Consider the following 20,135-nt stretch of genomic DNA (forward strand, 5'->3'; position numbering starts at 1 on the left):
GCTGAATAGGATCAGTATTTCTGAAGGTGGTTCATATCAGGACACACTGGAAGATCTGGGCCCAAAGTGCCACAAACTCACTTCTATTTGCAGCCCAACACAACGACAGGACTCAAGATATTACGATATATAGTAAACATTTCTGCTCCAAGTGCGAGGAAGAACATTCAATTCCTATATTCTATTAGGAGGATAGACTAAAAAGGGTTTGTGGCGACCACTTCTGTAGGAGAAATGCTACGAGAGAGCCATATTGTTAATCACATATTTATTACTGTGCCACATGCGTCTTCAGTTTTTATATCAAACTGGGTAAAGAAAAAATAACCCATAACTCTTCCATAACCCATTTGGATTACATTTGGACAGCCAAGTACATGTAAATTTATACAAACATTTAAAAAAAAAAAAACCAAAAAAAAAAACCCCCACAAAACGACAAATTCCACATCGCATGTTTCAAACTAACAATATTGCTTTTTTTTTCCTGCTTTTTTCTCTTCTTTAAGTGCACAGTTGCTGGATTAAAAGAAACTGCTCTCCTATTTCATGTAAGGATCCAAAATACAAATTTGCATTTGGGATAAACAAAAACAAAACAAAAAAAAAACCCCTTCACTGAGTGCTGTTGCAGAGGTTGGAACAGTATGTACAACAGTTTTAACAAAAAGGAAATCCTTCACACTCTGCCACTACCAACTTTTGGAAGCGCTCGCTGCTCAGTGGCGTTCAGCCCTCTGCGTCCACGCCCCCTGAATCCTCTGCTTCTCAGGAAGCGACCAGGAACTCCAAATGTTTCTATGTTCAACTTTTTCTCCTCGGCCCAGGTGGTCCTCCTAAAAGGCACATTTTTGGTGGGGTGGTGGTAAGTATATTACAGAGCTTCACGAAACAAATATGACAAACTGTTTAGATCACCTGGGCTTGAGGTCTGATGAGATGTTATCAAAGAAACACTTGGCTTTGTCATAGTACTTATCTCTGAGAGGTTCCTCCTCCTGTTCAGGAGGGCTGTCCTGGGTCTCCCAAGACTCCTTCTCAACTACAAAATACATGTATATACACACACTCAGCTCAGTTTGTGTCATCTCAAATAAAACTGAATTGATTGGTGATCTTTAAAACATACCAACATTTTCCTTTGTAAGATCTTTAAACTGAGCATTTGCACTTTCAAAATCAAAATCTGACTCAAATGCCAAAGTTGAAGCCTTTGTGTTTTTCACTATTAGTTGGCCTCTACTTCTGTTCCTGGACCTGCGGCTGCCTGTGAATAAGCATTTAGAGGGGAAGGGAAAAAAAACAAACAAAAAAAAAAAAAACAGTTAAAACTGGTTCTCAAACCAGTTCATCTAGTATGACATTTCATTTTGTAATTTAATGCTTCCAGGCAGATGGGCAAAATTTTGTTTTATAAATATAATTGCAGTTCATTTTCCAGCAGAAAGAGTCAAGCAAACCTACTGTCATTCAGCAATTAGCAGCTTACAATGCACATTTTAAATGTGGATACCTTGTCTCTGCCTTAGTTTCTGGTTTCCAGTATTTTGGCCTTCAGCTGAGGCAGCACTCGGCTGAGATGGTGCCTGTCCTAAAATGATATATGATAATCTTTCTCCTTATTGTGGTGGACTTAAAAGCAGTACAATGAAGTCAACTGTTGTGAAAGTAAATGTTCACTGTTAAAGTCCGCTTACTGGTGGGTATATTCTCTTTTTGAACCTGGGCACCAGCCTGCCGAACTGGACGCCCCAGCGGTTTGTTCTGTGGCTGGGTTGTAGTCTTTCCCTTTTTCTGTGCAGAACTGACCAAAGGCATGGTCTGGACAGCCTGTTCAACCATAGGGGCTCTTCTGGCTTGGCCTGAAAGTCCTAGAATTGAGAGAGCACAAAGAAGCCTAGTGGTGCAAGACCATTTTCCATGCTGGAAACCCAGATTTACACAAACATAAATATATAACAAATCCTCTGTTAAATTGAGAAGAACTCTGTACCTAGTCCCAGTGCTGCACTGTACTGCTGGTTGAGTAGAGAGCTAGCAGCCAGCTGATTGTAGGTGGGCATCATGTCTCTGTAAGGACTCCAGCGTGGGTGATACATTGCAGAGGAGCTGCCAATTGATGACTGATCCCACAACAATAAAGAGAAAAATCAACTTTTATGAAACTTTCTATCAATGTCAAATAAATCTACAGTGAGGAAACAAAATTAAGTCAGTTGAATCTCCTTTGCCTACTCACCTGAACAATAGCAGGGTCCCGAGGAAGTCCATGGTGTGGTTTTGGTGGCTCAGACACAGTAATATCTTTTATGTCACTGCCCCTGAAGATTATGAATTCATAAACTTCATCTTTGGGTGGCACTGGTCTATCTGTGTGCCGGTCTTCAGTGCCGTAAGATTTAACTGGGAAAATATGTTGAAATGACATAAAGCAAGTCAGCCGTTTTTTAAACTCCAGCAAATTTTGTTTAAGACATAACGTGCAGAAAACTGAGGAGTAAACACAGCCTCGAGCCACATCCTGTAAAGCATCCACCTACCTTTTGCTAAAGCAACTGTGGACCTGTCTGTGTCCACAGAAGACAAAATGCCCTCATAACGAATCTGTGCCTTGGATATTAAACTTATTTTACTGCCAATGTAAGGAGTTCCTCCAGCACTCATGCTTGCAGTAAAAATATGCTTTCAGATCAAACTTCACCTACAGAGTGAGAAGCCACGCCACGCACACCTTAACTAATCCACAGTGTACATGATGGAGAACACCTGTGCACTTTATAAGCTTGGCAGTGCCGCACCTCTTTGCAGCTGTGTGTAAAACGGGGGTAGTTTCTTTACTCAGTCAGCATACACCGCTAGTTACAAAAGCAAGAGCGTGGAGTTAAACTAAATAAAACTGGAAGCGGGCTCGCTGGTGTTAAACGCTAAGCCCAAACACATCAGAGGTGTCCACTAACAAACTCACCAGCAGCTAGCGGTTAAAAATTAGTTTTGCTGTCGTTATGGTACAGGACAGGGTTGTTTAACTTATTGAATAAACATATACATCAGGGATCGGGGAACTCCAGGCCTCGAGGGCTTGTGTCCCGCAGGTTTTAGATATCACCCTGGGTCAACAAACCTGAATCAAATGATTAGTTCAATACCAGGCCTCTGGAGAATGTCAAGACATGCTGATAAGGTAATTTAGCCATTTAAATCAGCTGTGTTGGCTCAAGGACACATCTAAAACCTGCAGGACACCGGCCCTTGAGGCCTGGAGTTCCCCACCCCTGATGTATATGTTTATTGGATAAATTAAACAACCCTGTCCTGTACCATAACGACAGCAAAACTAATTTTTAACCGCTAGCTGCTGGTGAGTTTGTTAGTGGACACCTCTGATGTGTTTGGGCTTAGCGTTTAACACCAGCGAGCCCGCTTCCAGTTTTACTTAGTTTAACTCCACGCTCTTGCTTTTGTAACTAGCGGTGTATGCTGACATACATACTAATACATACCAGCTTACTCACTGGCCACTTTGATAGGTACATCTGTTCAACTAATCTCACGGCTGCAACCCAGTGAATTTAGGCATGTAAGCATGGTCAAAATGACCTACTGATGTTTAAGTGGCTTTGAACGTAGCATGGTTGGTGGTGCTGGAGTGTGGCCTGATCTGGGATTTTGCCTCACAACTATCTCCAGGATTTACAGGGAATGGTCTGCAAAGAGAAAATATCCAGTTGGTGGCAGTCCTCTGAGAAAAAACAAAAAGGAAAAAACCAAAAAGTGCCTTGGTGATCCTAGCGGTCAGAGGTGAATGGCCAGACTGCTTTGAGCTGATGGGATGGCAACAGTAACTCAAATAACCACTCATTACAATTAGAGTATGCAGAAGAGTGCATGCACAACACACCTCAAACCTCAAAGGGGATGGGCTACAGCAGCAGATGACCACACCGGATGCCACTCCTGTAAACTAAGAACAAAAAACTGAGGCTAGAATACACACACTACAAGTGGACAATAAAAAACTGGAAAAAAAAAACATTGCATGGTCTGATGAGGCTCAGTTTCTTCTGCACCATGGATCCATCTAGCCTTGTAGTTCAGTTTCTGCTGGTGTACTGGTGCGAGGGATATTTTTTGGCACACTTTGGGTCTCTTAGTACCAGTTGAGCATGTTTTTAATCCTACAGACTACCTGAATATCATTATTTACCATGTCCATTCCCTTATGATCACATACTGAAGATACAGTCTTCTAATGGTTCCAGCAGGATAAGAAACTGCTTAAAGCTCAAATAATCTCAAACTAGTTTCTTAAACATAGCAATGGGTTCATTGGACTCAGATTGCCTCCACAGTCACCAGATCCCAACCCAATACATGACATCTGGGATGTGCTGGAATGGGAGCTTCACATTGTGGATGTGCAGTCTGCAAATCTGCAGCAACTGTGTGATGCTACAGCAACATGGGCCCAAGGCCTGAAGAATGTTTCCAGCACCATGTTCAATCTGTGCCACAAAGAATTTGGACAACTCTGAAGGTAAAAACCGGGTCCAACCCAGAACAAGCAAGGTGTTCCTAATAACAGTGATTGTATATGATATGTAATTTATCAAACTGAAAAAATATATAACATTACTCCAGCTGCTTACAAATAATAAAAAAGAATTAAAAACTTTTTTGAAGGTCAGAACAAAATTTGAAATAAATCATTTAGACTGTGTTAAAATATTATTTTTTAGAAATTATTCCAGAGCGTTATTACATACTTTCTCCCTTTTAAATTTTGGCTCAACATTTGTAAAACGTTAAATCCTTCAAACAAACAAACAAACAAAAACCCACGAAACTTGGAAATAATTATCTTGTTTGAGCCATTTTGAGTTTGCTCTCCCAAAGTTGCTGAATAATTTTTTGAAAGGAATAAAATAAACACCTGCACGTCTGGATCTTTATTTCAACACAAAAATGAAAGCAAAACAAACTTTGCTCTTGCGCTGGCATTCGTAGCAGTCGGTACGCTTAAAAAAAACAAAACAAAAAAAAGCTCTAAATCCCATGACTGGCTGACTGCACTGTACATTTCCTCTCTAAAGCAGGGTGGGGCGCCCTCAAACGCCTCATCACAACAGCAACTTCACTCGGCTATAACACTGCAGCCATCTTGCACAGCGCACCGAGCGCGAATAACCTGTTAAATTCGGTTTGTTAGCTTGTCGCAAACCCAATTATTCTTCTACCAAACGACACATATTGAAATTCTTCAGCCGAAAAGTTATCGTGTTAGTGTAAACACGTCGCTGACAGTGTAACGTTTGACGAAAACAGATTATCTCCGATACGATGTTGTTCCGTCTCGAGCATCCCCTGGAATGACAGCTGAAGCCATTGGTACCGCCTTTTACACGTGGAGCAGCCAATCACAGCTCTCAGAAGTCCCTGCTCGGAGACTTTTAGCTGTTGTGCGCAAGCGCATGTCAGTCGGTAAGTACCTCACTTTTCACAAGCTCGCAAGAGTGTGAAGATGGCGGTTGGCTCTGGCCCGCTGGAAGAGCTCTTGTTACTCACAGGAGTGAATAAAGCGGTAGTTTGTCATCCTGCACGGTCTGTAGAGTCACAACTGTCGTTCTTGTGTCACAACAACCACTGTGTTAGGGACGAGGCTGCCGGTAATTACCTGGCTATAGTTCCGGGACAAGGGGGTAGCTCGAGCTAATGCCCAGCTGGGACTTGGTCAAGACGATTGCTAAAGCAGGTACGCTGTAAACTACTAATGTTGTTTTTCTCTTTGTCTCTCCTACTGTAAACGGAAAGCGATCGCCGGAGCTGACAGAGAAAAGCAGCAACTGTGACATAGTCTTGCCCCATCGCATTCAAGATTGTTTGTGCTCCTTGTTAAACAAGTTGAAGTGCGGGGGGTCTCTACATAACGAGTTCTCCATGGTTCAGCTATGGACGCATCGACGGCCAGCACGGACTCCAACACGGGACACGACCCTGGCAAAACACTTGTCGTTAGTAGCGGCGTAACTTTTCTCCCTAATCATCAGGGGAAAGTGGGCTCATACTCGGCGCAGACTTTCAATGGGAGCCAAACTATGAACTCTCACAATTCAGGAAACGCTGCCACTCTCAGGGGGACGATAGTGACAAGTGGCACTGGTAGCAGCAGCAGCGCTGCGATATCTGTCACAGCTGTCAACAGTGGACCAGTGTTGTCAAAAGGGCTGGCCGGTGTCACAATGCCCCCCTCTTCAAACAGTGTAATTCAGACCCCGCTCATGAACTCTCAGAGCGTTGTGGCTTCAGCTCAGCCTGTGAGCCAAGCAACGGGACCCACTGTGACACTCGTCAGGACGCCTATGCAAACCGCTGGGTCGGGTGCAGTTTTGAATGGGAACAATAGCGCGAGCCCTTCTGTGGCGGCCAGTGCATCGAGTCAGACAGGTATCGGCATGCAAACTCCGCTTGTAAACAACGGCCAGCCTTCCAGTTCTGTGGCCATCAGCGCGGGGACGCACATCATCAAGGCAGAGCCACCCACAACAATAACAGAGTCGGCACCGCAGCCTACTGTCACTCCCGGCGCCGTCACCGTTCCCCGGACTTCTTCGGCAGCAGCTGCCGCTACTGGCGGAATCCGAGCTCTGACACCTCAGATGCTGGCCCCAAGGCTACCCCAGGCTGCACCGGGACAACCCAGTATCCATAACATCCAGCTCCCACCGGGTGAGTGGAGTTAGTTGATAAGGCATTTATTTAACACTTAACTGAGTCACCAGTTTAGTTCCTTTTTTTTGTCTTTCTGAATGATTGCAAAAATAACTGAATGTTGTTATCCCAGGACAGTATATATAATACTTACTCAGACTTACTACAAGAAGCACACTGAAGTCTTTAAGTCACACTAATTTGCTCATTTGTTATTTGCTGTTACTGTTATTATGTTGAGGTTTATAGTATGTTTTTTTTTCTTTTTCTTTTTTTTTTGACGGGTGTCAGGAATGGTGCTTGTACGGAGTGAGAGTGGACAGCTGCTGATGATTCCTCAGCAGGCTTTGGCCCAGATGCAAGCCCAGGCGCAGGGAGACCTGGCACCTCGGGCCACTACACCAACGAATGTGCCTCCAGGCCAGGTAAGAACATCATTTTCACAACAATTATCGTTCACTTCATATTAGTGACTCAGGCCACGTTCAGCCTGCACACAGTTGATGAAAACACCTGTTGAGCAGAATATTAGATTGCATAACTTGCAGTACATGGGGAGCAGCATTGTGGATTTTATTATTGGTCTTAAGCCTCGCAAAGCTGCAAGATTCATGCATTTTAACTTTTTATAGACTTGGATGTTGCTCGTCAGCTTTTGCTTTTTGCCACTTCTTAGGCTCCTGGAAACACTGTCATCAGCAGACAAGTGACTCCCAGCACCATCATCCGACCAGGCTGTCCAGCTCCTGCATCACTGACTGCAACCACTACTCTTCACAGACCACCTATCCTTCAGGTCGGTTGGCAGCGAAACATATTTGATTTCTGATGTGACTGCCTTTGCAGTATTTTCTTTGTAATAGCGTGTGAGCTAGAGACACAAAATAATATTCAGAGCATGATATTTTCAGGCACATAGGCCATACAATGGAAACCTACTTGAGTTACAGTGTTCTGAGAATCGTCTGTTTGTTGTGTATAGGGAATGCTTTTAAACCCCCCATTTGCTTTTTAATGAGAAGTTATTTTGTTTATACAAAATGCGAACAATTTATATGTTATGGATTTTACTTTTAGATGTCTATATACAAGATTTGGTTTATTTAATTGCTACTTTATGCCAGAATGACTGCTGTTAAGTCAATATTATATTGGGTGTAAAATCAGTTAGAAAGCACAATTCTAGTAGTTTAGCTTAATGTTTACTTTCATGGACTGTTATACAAATGCTACTGCAGGACTATTTTTTTCAGTGATCACATTGAGCTTTAATAGAGAAAAGAGAGGGAAAAATATCAAGTCATTTCTCTTAAGTGCATTTGAGTCAGAGTGTGAAGTCTTTTTTTCTTATTTTAATGATTACAGCTGTTTCACTGACAAACACGAATCTACAAATGTGACATTCGCTTATTACTCATTTTATTAAGTTTAAGAGAAATGACTTCTGTACTAGGATTACTGTCATTTTACCTTCAGCTTTGTTGTTTCGCTTCCATCTATGTGGGATGATGTACAGTGAGGTTGCTTACAAGAGCAACCAGTTATCACACTGAGTTAGTCATGCATGGCATTGGGAAATCTGGCTCTTGTGGACCTTGTTCGACCTGGGCAAGTTATGTGTTAATACACGCAGAAATGTCTCTGCAAATTATAAACTAGTAATGAACGACAAAAAAAGAACAATGGTTATTGGTGTCCAGACTTTCACTAAGATATTAGTGAAGCAGCAAACTGAAATTATTTTTTTAAGGAAGAGCGCCCAGCTGAGACGCTGCAAGAGAAGTGCACCTGTTTCCTTATATAAACCTGAAGATTGAATGATGTACTTGAGCAACTGTGAAATGGCTTTAAATCTCATATTGTTCTCTAATGATGCAAATAGCTGTCTTTGAAACAGTTCAACAATCCAAATGACATAACTTTATGTTTATTTATATATCCTTTTTCAGAGCTCAGTTGGGGCAGCAGTACCCGGAATGACCTCTAGGACAGTGAGCCAAACAACTGGGACCACAGTTACCTCAGTAGCATTCAGTAAAGTGAGTTGTGTCAATTGCAATAGATCAAATGGAGTTGGATGACTGTGCTTTGCTGTGTATTGTAGAGTTTATAATACTTCATGTGATGCATTTACTCTATTAGACACATAATTACTGCAAAAGTCTTGAGTCATCCCTCATTTCTTTATCTTTTGCTTACAAGGAGCCAGATTTTCTTGTCATTTTTCAAGTGGTCTTCAGCAATAGTTCTTGAGGCTTTCTGAGGGTCTTTCAAAGTTTTTCTTTGGACATTGTCTGCTTTACACTCATTCCAGTCCTTGGACTTAATCATTTTAAGAGGAATATGTTTTCTTCTTCTTTTTTTAAGCCACTTAACACTGATTTATAAATCATTCAAGGATTTTTAAAAAGCACCTAACTCAAAGGATGAACCAGTGTTTTGTCTATACATAACAGACAACTTGACAAAGAACTGATTTTAAATTGTATATTTGGGCATTTTTTTTACTAGCAGCCTGCCACTGAAACACATCATTTCTTCCCAGTTTTTTTTTTTAGTTAACTCTAACAAAAATGTCAAAGATCAGAAAAGTTTGACAGGCATAAAATAGTACTTTAACAGCAACAAGGTGATTTCCAGAACGGTAGCTTACAGCTTACCTGAACTTGAAAACCAGACGTACTGTGCAGTGTGTCCTAAAAAAACTTCTGGAAACTGGACAAGTGGAGGACAAAAGAAGAAGTGGCAGCACTAAGCCATACTCTCAACTTTGTGGGAACAGTTCCAAAATGACTGTGCATCAGTGTACAAAGCAAGGTCCATAAAGACATGGATGAGTGAGTTTGGTGTAGAAAAACTTGACTGCCCTGCACAGAGTCCTGACCTCAACCTAACAGAACACCTTTGGGATGAATTAGAACAGAGACTGTGAGCCAGGACTTCTTGTCCAACATTAATGACCTCACAAATCCACTTTTGGAAAAAAGTCAAAAATTCCCATAATTCTCCTTAACTTTGTGGAAAGTCTTCTCTGAAGAGTTAAAGCTGCTATAGCTGCATATTAAACTCTATAGATTAGGAATGGGATGTCATTCTGGTTCATATGCATGTGAAGACCTTTGGCAATTTAGTGTACGTCAAATTACATAAGAACCCAACTGAGGTTTTATGGAGTCATGAATCAAAATTTTAGGTTTAATTTGTCATCAATATATACTCAGCGTGATAATAATCCCAGAGCATACCTGGATAGAGGAACGCTGGAAACCATCAGTCACGTCCTCTACAGAGCTTGGAGCTTTACATTATTAAAGCAGTGTGGGATCATCTCTACAGAACAGAACAAAAAGCCAACATTCAAAGAAGAGCTTTGAATGTCCTTCAAGAAGCTGGAGAACTATTCCTGAAGACTACTTAAGAATTGACAAGAAAGCTTACCTTAGAGTTCAGGCTGTGTTGAAGAATAAAAGGCGGTCATTCCAAATATTGAATTTCCACATTTTAATAAATCACAGCACACATTTTCCTGGCAAAATGTAAAGAAATGAGGACTAAAGAAAAGACGACTTGCACATTATTGTAGTGTATTTTTTTTTTTTTAAGTTACTGTGATGTATAACAGCATGGTTATTTTTTAAAATTGGGTTTAATTGGGTTTTTCTGTGTTTCCTTTTTGGCAGGAGACAATTGAGAATGTGAAAAAATGCAAGAACTTCCTCTCCACACTGATCAAGCTGGCATCCAGTGGAAAGCAATCCACAGAAACTGCAGCCACTGTTAGGGAGCTGGTCAAGGATCTGCTAGTGAGTAAACCTTAGGCTCTCTCCACACGGATATCATTTCAAAATGCATAATAAGCTTTTTAAATAGAGAGAAACACCCACTAGCATGAATTTCATTTTCAAAGAGAAGCAGGCAGGCAGGAGGGGATAGGATGGATTTGATGTGGGTGCATCCCTTACCACTTTTGTATACAACTCAAAAAGGAAAAAGAGAGACCTTTTGGAAGTGATTCTGAATGTATTTTTGTGTAAAAACTCCTGGATTGTGTTTTAGATTGGACGCACAGACGGTACAGTCACCCACATTCAGCTGTCATATTGTTATTTTGTGTTTTATTAGGAGGGCAAACTGGAAGCTGAAGAGTTCACCAGCAGATTGTACAAAGAGCTCAACTCCTCACCCCAACCTTATCTTGTGCCTTTCCTCAAGGTAAGTATAATTATTGCATCTTTTTACAGTGACCATTAAAATGCGAGGCTTTGTGTGTGCATTTCCTTTAAGTTTGTACATAAGGGTATTGTAAGGCTAATATTTGTCCAACGGTCTTCATTTTTTTAGAGAAGCCTCCCAGCTTTGAGGCAGCTCACCCCAGACTCAGCAGCTTTCATCCAGCAGAGTCAGCTGGCCCAGCCAGCCTCAGGTTCAGTCTCCTCCACCGCTACCACTCCTACTACAGTGGTCCTCGGTAGCCCAGCCCCTCGCCTTCCTACACCAGTTAGTAGGCCCCTGCTCCAGCCAGGCATTAACAAACCAGGGCAAATGCCCTCACTGGTAAGTAAAATTCATTTAGATGTTGACTCAGGTAGCTCTTGTTCCAGTTAGAGATGTTACAAGATGTTTTATTGACGTTACACCTCACTGAATAACTGCTGTGTTCTTTCTGTAGAGCATTGAAACTGAAACCTCTACACACAGAAATGATGTTTTCTTGATTTCTTGCTTATTCTGCTCTAAAAAGTCTTTGAAGTAATATTGATACTTACTAGATGAGGTGCTAATTAGCAGACGATCTTAAAATCTGGCATTCCACCTATTTAAATGGAGAGAAGACCTCATTTAGCTGTTTAGTATCATTGTGTTCACCAAAAGAAAAGAGTTGTTTAAGGAATAAAGGACCAAAGCATTGCCAAGCATGGTGAAGATAAAGGCTAAAAAAGTCTCCAAGCATCTGATCACTGCTGACTTGCACACATCATATTTAGTGGCTATTTGGTTATTGATGTTGTAGTGCATCAATGAATGAACTGGGCAGAAAGTTGGGAGAAGCCACCCATTAAATCTGAGAGAATTCTGCATAGTTTACTCAGACTACCAGCAGAGTAATGTAGAAGTCTCATCTAGAACTGTTTCAGAAATTCTACACTACAAAATGTTCAATATGTCTGTGAAGGTTCTCAGTCGTCCAGGTCATGGTAATCTAAGAAGCTTGGAAAGAAGCTTTAAGATATTTCTTGAAGACGTTTTTCCTCTCATGAAACTAAAGAAACTTCTCAGATGAGAGGTTAAACGCCTTCAAGAAATGTCTTAAAGAAGTCCAGTCAGCCACCTCTGCTACATTAGGCTTTATCTAACAGATGTGTGAAGTAAAAATGAGATGGCAAGAAGTTCTGAAGGAGTTTCAATATTTACTTAATAACAATACAGCGTACAATATAATACTTTTAAACTTTTACCTTTTCAGGTTCTCCAGCCTCAGCAGCAAAGAGCACTTCTGAGACCTCAGGTAACCTTACCGACAACCCCCGTGATGACTCTCAGGAATCAGGCCCCTAGTCACATCGTGCTGGGACAGCAGCAGGTCCAGCTTAAGGAGCTACAACCAGGTGAGGATGTCAGTCTAACAACACTTCTGAATGTGTGTGTTTGTGTATGTGCACCTTTTATTGGGTGAGTCGCAGTATTTGTTTTTTTGCGAGTCAATGTAGTTAATTTGTTTTGTCCCTGCTAGTTCCCCTGAGGCCAGAGGGGCCGCCTGGTTCTAAACAAGTCCTTGTTGCAGCCTTGACCCCAGCTCAAAAAAACAAGCTCAAAGAGGCGGGTGGTACTTTCAAGTAAGTGACATTTAAATGAGTCCTTCTAGTTTTGTTTGGTATCAACAAAAGGTTTACTTGAAAAATGAAAACCAGCAACTGTAGTTAAGTAATAATTAAAGACTTAAGTAAATGTCAATGCATCTTTTCGTTGCTTAAAAAACTCTAGCTGGCTCTAAACAGGGTTAAAAATTGAATTGATAGTTTTGAAGTCTTAGTATTGTGCGCCATATTTCATAAATGAATTTCATGATGAATTTTTTTACTTGATGTTTATTGACAGAGATGATGATGACATCAATGACGTAGCCTCCATGGCTGGAGTGAACCTGTCAGAAGAGAGCGCCAATATCCTCGCCACCAATTCCATTACAGTGGGAGCGGTGACGCATTCCTGTAAGGACGAAGCGTTTCTCTCCTGTGCCGTACTGCAGAGGAAAATGCTGGAGATCGGTGAGACACTACAGGTTTCTCAAGTGATGCTGACATTGTTTGAGTTGTCCACCACATTGGATGTAATACAAGTGCCATTTGCAAATGAAAAATGTGTATTCCCTGAGTGGTTTGCAAGTATTTCCTGGAAGGTTGACAATGGTCACAAACAGGGTGCTGCACCAAAATCTCTTATGATAAGCTACTAGAATGTCAAAAACGCCTGAAGTTAGTTGTTAGTCTTAGTCTGTTTTTTCTAATACTTGCTAAGTACTAGTCAAACAGACTAGACAATGTTCTGACAATGTTCTCCTTCAAAGTAAAAGGTTGTGCCTTTGTGTTGGAGCTAACATGTTTCAGAAGGTGACATTTTTGCATTAATGCTCTCCATTTCCAGTTACTTTCCACAGTTATACTGTAGCTCGGAAAGTAGCTGGAAAGTGTTGCGTGGAAGTCTGCTAGTGACCAAAGTAATTGCAAGGTTTTTGCCATATTGTGAGGTAAATGGTGAATGGACTGGTTCTTATATAGAGCTTTTCTATTCTACCAGAACACTCAAAGCACTTTCTTTTTCCCTCACGATGGATGGCTACCAGATGGTCGCCCACCACTGTCTGTGTGACTGCGGCCTTTTTCACTTTATCCTACACTGTAACCATCAACGTCCAAAATGGCAGACAAGATAAAGTCACGTGGTTTAGCACTCAGATGCCTGCAAAACCTCAATACGACGTTTGTTGTTTTATCAGCCTCATAACACTGCTGTGGTTTTTCTGCTCCAGGTAGGAGGTATGGTGTAACAGAACTCGGTCCTGAGGTGGTGAACTACGTCTCGCACGCTGCTCAACAGCGACTTCAGAACCTGCTTGAAAAAGTCTCCCAAGTAGCCCAGCAGAAAAACATCACTTTCAAGGTTTGTAGCCACAAAATGTTTTTCCATTTGGTTTTAATGTGCAAATGATAGGTATGTCTTGCAGTAAATGAGTTGGAACACAGTCTATTTAATATAAAATCTTAACATCTCTTTCACTTGGCAGGAGGATAACAACTATGAGCAAAGCAGCGATGTTCGTACTCAGCTGAAATTCTTCGAGCAGTTGGACCAGTTAGAGAAACAACGAAAAGAGGAGCAGGAGAGAGAGATCCTCCTGAAGGCAGCTAAGGTACAGCATCGCTGACAGATATCAGTATATTTTGTCTACAGGCTTACATTGATGTTGAATGGATCTCAGTGCTTGCACCACCTACTCCTAGGTGGGGGTTTTTTTGGGGGGAGGGTTGTTTTTTTTTCCTGCGTGCAATGTGTTTTTAGTTAGGTTTTTTTTCTTTGTTTAATTTGTTGCATCTTTCTTGTGTTTCTGCAGTCTCGAGCTCGGCAAGAGGATCCAGAACAGCTGCGTCTCAAGCAGAAGGCAAAAGAGGTACAATAAAAAGAGGACTGTCCACAAAGTTTGTTTCCCTATATTTATGTAGTGTATGATGAATTTACGTATGTGTGTTTGTGTTGTATAGATGCAACAGCAGGAGTTGGCTCAAATGAGACAAAGGGAGGCCAACCTGACAGCTCTGGCAGCCATTGGCCCCAGGAAGAAGAGGAAGAATCTGGAATCACCGTCCTCTTCTGCTTCAGCCGAGGTGACATAAAACAAGAAATCCTAAATCCTACCTATACTTTAATTTTCTTGTTCTGTTATATATATACACACTCACAGGACACTTTTTTTTGAGGTACACATTGCTTGTACTGGATTGGGCCCTCTTTTGTCTTTTTCATTTGCGCAGATTTAGCAAGGTGCTGAAAACATTTCTCAAAGATTTTGGGCCATAATGACAGGATAGCATCACATAGTTAGTGCAGGTTTGTGAGCACATCCAGGATGTGAAGTTCACGTTCAATCACATGTACAGTTCTACTGTATCTTCCCATTCAACCTGACAACATGCCCGGTGTAGGGGGAAAGAGACCAGTGTCTACGTTCATTTCAAAGTGTGCAGAAGTCCAGACGTGTGCGTGCATCTATGCACATGCGTTGGTTGTATCTGGAGGTGCAAGATCAAACTGTGGCTTGGTAGATTTAATTTATTATCAATCTCAGAATAATGATATTAAAAATGACATTAATTTATTGCATGAGTTGGGAAATTAGATCATTGATTGATTAGAGAGCCATCGCTCTGATTGTAAAGGGAAGGACGTGGTGTTTAAATGATGATCAGTTGGGGCCCTAAGTGTTTCAAGAAAATATCCCCACTCCATTTCACCACCAGCAGTCTGAATTGTTGCTAGAAAGCGTGATGGATCCATGCTTTCCTGTTGTTCGTACCAAATTCCGACCCTACTATTTGAATGATATCTTTTCAATTTTTTGTTGTCCAGTTTTGGTGAGGCTGGGTGAACTGTAGCCTCAGTTTCCTGTTCTTAACTAACAGGCGTGGCACCCGTGTGCTCTTCTGCTGCTGCAGCCCATCTAGGTCGGGGTTCAGTATATTGTGCTTTCAGAGATGATCGTCTACATACCTTGATTGTAACTTGTACTTATTTAAGTTACCGTTGCCTTCCTATAAGCTCAAAGCAGTGTGGCTATTCTTCTCTGGCAGCAACAGAGGACTGCCTGGTAGAAACCCCAGAGATGGTTGTATTGGAAAATTCCAGAAGATCAGTTTCTGAAATACTCAGAGCAGCCTGTCTGTCAGAGTTCAAAGTCAATTCAGTCGCATTTCATCCTCACTCTGATTCTCAGTTTGAATCTGAACAGGTCATTTTGACCATGTCCACTTTCCTAAACGCACTGAGTTACTGCCACATGATTGGCTGATGAAGTGGCCAGTGGGCAGACTTGTAAATGTGATGAATAGTTATAAATTAAACTGAAAAAATAAGTCAGTTATTAATGTGTGTATAAAACCCTGCCAGAAAGTCATCGTGGATGTTTATCTGACAGCCTCCTTATTAACAGACCGTGTCATCTTGAGTTCATGTAGAACTTTGGTTTACTCCCTTGTGGAGGGCAGTATTTGCTACGGTGCTTGAACAAAAAGAGAACTGAGGACCGCACGACTCAATGGCACAGACGTTATGTAGAAAGGTTGGATATGTCATAGCTGGTGCCGGATGGATAGCGTATTACCTTGTGTTCAAATTCCACTGGGAGCATTAAGAAGATTAGCTTCTCCTGATTTTTTTTTTTTCTGCATAATATATTTGTCATAAAGAAATGGCTAACATTGGCAATAACTGTCCATTTTTCTCCCCGGAGATCGCTAGAGCCAGACAAAGTTAATTTGGTGACAGGCTGTCACTGAGAGTCCACTCTAGCCTGACAAAAACCTGCTACCAGTTATCTGAGCAGTGCTGAGAAAGTAACAGAATAAGACCTGTCATTAAATCAGCCAGAGCATTACACTCATGCACAATGTCAACTGACTATTATAATCATAGATCACATGTAAACAGGTCACTAGATAAATTCATTTAAGACAATGGAACAGCCACTGTTGTTTCTCACACTGTAACTAGTAATGCTGGAGTTGCTCTTATGCTTCCTGCATACAGGGTTTTTCTCTAAAACCTTCTAGCCTGATCTAATTGAGGGAAAAAGTTCTAAAATTTTAACTAAGCGGCAACATCTCAGTGCTTTTCTTGAGAAAGTGCTTTATCCTATCATCATTTCTTTACTTTTTTGTGTCTGTTTACTTTGATCTCCCTTATATTGTCAGTGCCTTACAGTACACATTTACACTTTTTTTTTCAGTCAAAAAGTAAAAAGAAGATAATGTCTATTTCTTCTGGTTAATTTCAGAATCTTGCAATAAACTTCTCTCCTTGGTATAATCTGCTTATATTATATTGGTTAACATTATTATTTAACTGAGAAAAGCTTAAAAGATATCCAGATAAATGTGAACACGTGCAAACCCATTCAGTCATTAAACTCTGCTGCCACCAGTAACAGATGTCACACGCTCCCTTTCTTATGCCCCTCTCCCTTATCTTGCAGGGATCGGGAACAGGTCCCTCTCTGTCTGGTGGGCCTGCTTCATCAGGCTCCAGACCCACACGGCAGCGCATCACACGCGTCAATCTCAGGGACCTGCTCTTCTGTTTGGAGAATGAGAGATTTACCAGTCGCTCCCATTTCCTTTACAAGGGCTTTCTCAAATAGGCTTGATGTCAAAGAGGAGAGGTGAGGAGGAGGAGGGGGCGGGCAGGGGACAAAGAAGTGTATGGAGAGACCAACAGCTCCCACCACAGAGAGGGAGCATAAGAGACTCTTGTATGTGAAGAGGAGGAGAAAAGGCGACCTGGCACATTATAAGGTTTATCAGATACACCTGATTACCTGAAATACAATAGTAGCCATATTGGATGCCCTCTCTACCTCCCTCCTCATATAATGCCTATTTCCTTTCAGAGCAGTCACGACCCTTTTTATTTAATCTTTTGTCATGATGGTGCAAAAAAAAAAAGAATATGTTTTAAGAAGAAGTTTTGTTTTTTTTGTATAAGTAAATGAAATATTGTACAATTATGCACTGTAACATAGTACAGTTTATTTTCTAAATGTTTGTATGCATATTAGGCTTGAAAGCAATGAAATCATTTGTTTTATTAGACCCACCAAGAAATTTTATTGATTATTGATTTTTATGTGTTGGTTTCTGCAGAATTAGTTTGAACTCCAAACTGTGTAACCTACTGAGTTGCCTTCCTATGTATAAGCCATACAGCCATCCCTAAGCAATCAAGCCCCGGTGTTACTAATGAAGCCGTAGCTCACTCAATATCTGTCAACTTTACTTGATTTTTTCCCCTCCACTGTATTTATTTACTAAATTCATGGTTAAATTAATGTCTAGTTATTTATTTAATTTCATGTCACACCTCATTTGCTTCATGTAGCTTAAATTCCAAACAAAATGTGCATTTAGGACATGTTAAAAATTAGTGTATAGCTTTCAGTGTGTGAAGGCCAGGGGTGTTCTTTGTTTTCTTTTTCTTGTTTTGAATCTGCAAATATTACTTTTAAAATTAGTTCTATATGTATTGATTTCTAAAATGTAGATTTCTGAAGGCTTTTAACCTGTATTGCTATACCAAACATACATCTACCTGAAACTCTATTTTTGTAGTTGCCCACCAACGCATTTTTACTCTTCTAATGGTGACTGACAGTGTTCTCCAATCATTTCTTTACCTGCTTTTATTTTTGGTGTGCTACTGGACAACCCCTTAGGTTTTTGGTATGAATGACTTCAAAAACTGGAGTTTCTTCCTGTATATTTGTAAATGGTACACCTAGTTTTACACATGGTTTTGTATAGAATTGAGAATTTATGCATACAGCAGTAAGAAAATCACATTTTCTCTATTAAAAAGTTTGAATAAATAATGATTTTACAGTAATTGATGTGGTTGCGTCTTTAAAGTGATTTCTGAGAGTCATAAATCATAATTTTCTTGTGTACTTTTTTTGTAGGGCACTAGGGGGCAGCATTGCATTATTGGAACTGGCTATACACAGGGTTTAGTTGTGATATTTCTGAGCTAAATGCCTTTAATTCCTTCTTACTCTACCTGTTCACAGATAATTCTACTTAATCCTCTAACATCTGTAAAGCCACATGTACCACACTCTGTGTGTCCCCACGGGGCTATACAGCCATCTATTAAGCAAAACTCCCAGGAGCAAAACACTCAGCTCTTAACCCAAAAATGAAATCATGCACACAGTCTGCTACCAGTCTGTCCGCTTCTTTGTGGAGCTGTCTTGTTCGAGTCCATCTCCATTATCAGCCCACACACAGTGCACTGGCAACAGCTGCCACATCAGCTGCTACATTCACTATAAACCATAGGCTGGAAGTAATTAGGCCATTCTGCCACTGGGACAGTAGCCTGATGTTACATTGATTAGGAGCAGCTTTCGTATCTGCGCCGACCAAACGGGAACAATAATATTTGGATCCATCAGTGGTTATGAACCATAGTTTCATTTTTTTTCTAATGAAAGTTGATCTGGAAGCCACTAGATGGCAATAGCTCATTTCTTCTCATTGCTAGGCTCTGTGTTCCTCTTAATACTTAAAATCCTGGTTACATTTGGGTGAGTTTAGAGTTCATGTGTTCATATGTTTACACCCGCAATACAGACCTCCAGTTCAGACTGCCGTTCACTTGATGTTTTGCATAACATTTGGCATCAGAAGGAGATGCAGTCTGCTGTTAATAATATAAAAGCATGGCGCTGCTGCGAGAAAGCACAGACATGGGAAAAAAAAAGCAGGCTTTTGGCCACGAGTACAGAACCAGTGTGGCGTGACAGTCCCTCTGTCTGGTGGCGGTGGTGATTCAGGTAAGGCCTTGCCCCTTGTGCCTCAGCCCAATCCAATATTTTTCCTTGTAATCCCCCTTCCACTCCTCAACACTGCTGCTCTTTCAGAGTTAAGTCCACATAAGCTCCCACTTGAGTGCCAGAGGCAGAGCAACAACAGTGATGGCGCGGTTGCCTAGCGACGTCTCAGTCGCTGCACCTGAGGGTGTTGGGTAAACACCCTGAGCCTGCCTGAGGGAAGAGCAGAGAAGTGACATCACTGTTTCCTTCCATGACATTTATTAAAGGGGGCTGTTATTAATTTCTTACATTGACTCTTGTCATTTCTTCTTTCACCCCAGGGTGAGATTACATAATAAATTTAAAACAAGTTTTGCGCGTGTGCACGCATGCTCTTGAATGCTTCACTGTTATGTAGCTGTGGGTAGTTTTGTCAGATTCCAAGATGGGATTTGACTGATCTCATAGTGGCTCTCAGCAGGGTGTTCCTCTTGCACTTTTATGATAAGCCTCCTGTCTAAAAAGTCTGCGCTTGTTTACGCTTGTAGAGGGGCTCAGTTTTAATGATGGTTAGAGGCTGATAAAAGGTCCCCTAGCCCCCATTACTTACAAGAATTTGAAGCCTATGAAATTCTTTATTAAGGTAAGACCCCTATAGCCACATGAATAAGAGGGAAGTGAAATTTCTAACTTTGACGTTACTTTGCAGCCAAATGAATTCAAAGTCCCATTCATAATCCGACTGTATTCATGCTGTGAGACAAATGCAATAGTAAAAGTCAGTTAATCAATTTTATCCTTTTCAACGCCTCCTTGCATAATGTTGATTAAGCTTTGAGCTTATGAATAAAAC

The 20,135-nt window shown here is 41.1% G+C and overlaps 2 protein-coding genes across 3 annotated transcripts; one reads left to right on the forward strand and one right to left on the reverse strand.

Moving 5' to 3' along the window:
- Positions 1-333: 333 nt before the first annotated feature.
- On the reverse strand, positions 334-2,780 carry LOC134627229 (protein LSM14 homolog B-B-like). Its single transcript, XM_063473180.1, has 8 exons — positions 2,541-2,780; positions 2,240-2,403; positions 1,994-2,123; positions 1,698-1,871; positions 1,514-1,591; positions 1,130-1,267; positions 919-1,042; positions 334-836 (listed from the first exon to the last, which is right to left on the reverse strand). Exons 1-8 carry the CDS (start codon positions 2,662-2,664, stop codon positions 680-682), a joined length of 1,089 nt encoding a protein of 362 aa, XP_063329250.1. The 5' UTR covers positions 2,665-2,780; the 3' UTR covers positions 334-679.
- A 2,102-nt stretch (positions 2,781-4,882) lies between these two features.
- taf4a (TAF4A RNA polymerase II, TATA box binding protein (TBP)-associated factor) lies at positions 4,883-18,311 on the forward strand. Of its 2 annotated transcripts, none has more exons than XM_063474654.1 (16): positions 4,883-5,478; positions 5,809-6,723; positions 6,997-7,130; positions 7,382-7,501; positions 8,655-8,744; positions 10,386-10,508; positions 10,828-10,917; positions 11,047-11,259; positions 12,170-12,311; positions 12,437-12,539; positions 12,802-12,971; positions 13,733-13,863; positions 13,988-14,113; positions 14,315-14,371; positions 14,463-14,585; positions 16,949-18,311. In XM_063474654.1, exons 2-16 carry the CDS (start codon positions 5,946-5,948, stop codon positions 17,111-17,113), a joined length of 2,565 nt encoding a protein of 854 aa, XP_063330724.1. In that variant the 5' UTR covers positions 4,883-5,478; positions 5,809-5,945; the 3' UTR covers positions 17,114-18,311. The 2 variants fall into 2 exon arrangements, with proteins under 2 accessions (XP_063330724.1, XP_063330723.1); XM_063474653.1 differs by lacking the exon at positions 4,883-5,478 and adding an exon at positions 5,488-5,663.
- Positions 18,312-20,135: the final 1,824 nt, after the last annotated feature.

This window comes from Pelmatolapia mariae, linkage group LG5, assembly GCF_036321145.2.
Source record: "Pelmatolapia mariae isolate MD_Pm_ZW linkage group LG5, Pm_UMD_F_2, whole genome shotgun sequence".
NCBI lineage: Eukaryota > Metazoa > Chordata > Actinopteri > Cichliformes > Cichlidae > Pelmatolapia > Pelmatolapia mariae.

Coding starts and splice junctions, on each gene's coding strand:
- LOC134627229 (XM_063473180.1), bottom strand. CDS start 2,664: ATGAGTGCTGGAGGAACTCCTTACATTGGCAGTAAAATAAGTTTAATA. Junction 1,872..1,993: donor CAGTGCAGCACTGGGACTAG/GTACAGAGTTCT, acceptor TCTCAATTCTAG/GACTTTCAGGCCAAGCCAGA. Junction 1,268..1,513: donor GAAACTAAGGCAGAGACAAG/GTATCCACATTT, acceptor GCTTATTCACAG/GCAGCCGCAGGTCCAGGAAC.
- taf4a (XM_063474654.1), top strand. CDS start 5,946: ATGGACGCATCGACGGCCAGCACGGACTCCAACACGGGACACGACCCT. Junction 10,509..10,827: donor AGCTGGTCAAGGATCTGCTA/GTGAGTAAACCT, acceptor GTGTTTTATTAG/GAGGGCAAACTGGAAGCTGA. Junction 10,918..11,046: donor ATCTTGTGCCTTTCCTCAAG/GTAAGTATAATT, acceptor TCATTTTTTTAG/AGAAGCCTCCCAGCTTTGAG.